Source organism: Rhagoletis zephyria, unplaced genomic scaffold, assembly GCF_001687245.7.
Source record: "Rhagoletis zephyria isolate East Lansing unplaced genomic scaffold, Rhagoletis_zephyria_1.1 Rzeph_scaffold_41474, whole genome shotgun sequence".
Classification (NCBI taxonomy): Eukaryota; Metazoa; Arthropoda; class Insecta; order Diptera; family Tephritidae; genus Rhagoletis; species Rhagoletis zephyria.
In genome coordinates this window covers 1-2,708 of record NW_016198529.1, presented here as the reverse complement: position 1 = coordinate 2,708, position 2,708 = coordinate 1, and the positions used below count along the sequence as shown (strand labels likewise).

Here is a 2,708-nt window from a genome sequence, read left to right as displayed (position 1 = left end):
CTGGTCAAAGTAAAAAGTTTCTATTATTTCTTCCACCACTGTATGTATAAAAACCCATTTAGTTGACACGTTTACTAATATTCGTGTAACCGATACCCACGCATGTCATCAGTACTTTTTGCGCCCCTGGCAGTGCATCTTGTTCATCGTCACTTTTTGGATTTTCCAACTTGAATGTTATAGAAAAGAAGTCGCGCAAATTTTGCAGAAAGTGTATGGTATACGTGGAAAGTGGACCTAAATAGGGAGACTTATTAAAGAGCTATGTATATTGAATAAAACATCATTTTACCAGTCAAGAATTTTGAAACATTTTTCTGACTCAACGCCATGAATAGAGTAACAAGCCACTGATACGAAGAGTCGCAGCAACCTCCGCGATAAATTTCATCAAGCAACTTCATCGCAGCTTCACGGCCCAAATCTTCAGGTACTGACGGATCGTTTCCCTGCTCAAGTAATGCTTTTATATTTTTAATATTTATAACATAGGGAAAACATACATCATCTTTGCTATTTGATATGCTTTCTGCGGCGTAACTAACATCGTCTGTCGTCTCTGCTATTAAACAAATACCGAATCCAGGGGAATTACCAGACATTTTACCACGATTCTGATCTGTGTAGATGTACACGTCAGGCAAAAACTTTAGCATCACTCCTTTTGCTGCTTCAACCGTACGATTAGCCATTGCTGGCGATACTTTGCAAGCGTATACTGTGCCGCGTATTCGTTTTACCATGCCTTGTGATTGTAATTGCAGTGCCCGCAAATTTTTTCGCACAGGACATCGAAATTGGATTTCACCACCGCCAAGAGGAGGGACACCTCTACGTACTACTTTTAGCTCTAGTCCATCATCCACAATTAAGAAACGTTTTAAAACAGGTAGCGCTGACCCTTTAATGTGATCTATGGATGGCGAATCTTTGCTATTTGTAACACCTTTTAGAGTTGCGTTAATTGGGTTTTTACAGAATGGGCCAAGGGCTATCAATGCATCCAAAAAGTAGCCTATACCACGATACACGCAACAGTCGTGTTGCAATGCACCGCCATATAACAAACCTGGTGTGAAGAGTATTGAAGTTCCCGATGGATTAAGTTCAATTTTGGTCCCATTTGTTAGTTTATCAAGTAGCCGTATGAAACCTATTTCGTATTCTCGTAGACCAGGAGCCTTATCATCATCTAAATTAATATGTGTAATTTTCACAGGTTTTCCACTAAGGCAGGAAAGTATAAGTCGCTGAAAATATAACACAACCATCCGGTTCAAAATAGTGTACGAGTAATATTTTTCCAAGTTCACCTGTTTCAAGAAGTTGCTGCCTTTATAAATTAAGCTATTTCCCTCTTGTGCTATAGGTGGCATATTTTTACAATCTGTTTAATGTAAATTTTTCAAAAAATTAAAAACTGTAAAATTGTTTATATCTGGGGCACGTGTATTCAAACGTCAAAGCGAGTAAACAAACGAGGTTTGGCAGCACCGACAAGAAGTCCAAAAAAAAATCGATTATGACATCGACACATACACATACAATTTGTTTAATTCTCGACACATCATCGATGTCTATAGAGTGGAACGATTAAAAGTGAAACTTGGAAAAGTAGGTTTTTTCCCTAACAATCCGGACCGGATCCGGTAATTAGAGAATAGCGAAAAGTTTGCTATCAAAAGTGAAACAAAGTCCAGAAGTACAGGAACGCAAAAAATCACATTTCGTGCCCAGTATTTGAGAAACAGGTGATTCACGTGGTTTTTGTCTCTTAAATGCAAACAGTTGGTAATTGAATTTCGGAGTAAGAGTCCGGGTAAAACTTCGTCAGAGTGCACCACGCTTTGAACANTCACTTAAATGCAAACAGTTGGTAATTGAATTTCGGAGTAAGAGTCCGGGTAAAACTTCGTCAGAGTGCACCACGCTTTGAACAAAATGACTTTTGTGGGAGGGTAGAGGGGGTCCTACACATCACAAAATTTCACCCAACAAAATGTACGATAACAAACCATTTCAAACAAAGGGAAATCTTTAGCTGTTTGTATAACGATTTAGGGGTGGGGGCGGAGGGGGGGCCGTGGATCCCCAAACCCCTCCTAAACGAAGGAGGATGAACGCCGCTTTATGAAAAGTCACCCCTCATCATACCTGCTCCCCCCCTAAAAACCCCTTGGGAGCTGTTTTAAAATAGGGCAATTTTAGATTTTTGGCAAGTAAAAAACAAAGTTAAACTTGCGTCCGAAGAAGGGGGGCTGAACACCCTTTGCAGAGAACACCTATCTGCGTAGGCGGCCTTTGGCCGCGCTTAGGGATTATAACCCTTNACTTGCGTCCGAAGAAGGGGGGCTGAACACCTTTTGCAGAGAACACCTTTCTGCGTAGGCGGCCTTTGGCCGCGCTTAGGGATTATAACCCTTTGTCGTAGATTATTGAGAATAGCGCAGATTAAGCCAATAGATAAATGATAATCGAAATAAAATTGAAAAATTGTCGCTGAAAGTAAAAAGGTGTTCGCACGAGGCGATTTTGCGGAAAAAAAGTTGAATGGCTAAATGTTGGCTGGCGACCAGCTTTGTTGAAAGCGATTAAATGAAAGGCCGTTCAACCAAAAATAGAATGCAAAGTTGGACAATGCAAACGCCTTTTTATGGCGAATATTTTGATATTTTTTTTAAATATTTTTATTGAGCTTTGTACCACGA

At 40.1% G+C, this 2,708-nt stretch overlaps 1 protein-coding gene across 1 annotated transcript; it reads right to left on the bottom strand.

Annotated features, from left to right (window-relative positions):
- Positions 1-58: 58 nt before the first annotated feature.
- LOC108355019 (probable RNA 3'-terminal phosphate cyclase-like protein) lies at positions 59-1,561 on the bottom strand. Its single transcript, XM_017606194.1, has 4 exons — positions 1,314-1,561; positions 504-1,250; positions 293-449; positions 59-237 (listed from the first exon to the last, which is right to left on the bottom strand). The coding sequence occupies exons 1-4, from the start codon at positions 1,374-1,376 to the stop codon at positions 59-61; spliced, it is 1,146 nt and encodes a 381-aa protein (XP_017461683.1). The 5' UTR covers positions 1,377-1,561.
- Positions 1,562-2,708: the final 1,147 nt, after the last annotated feature.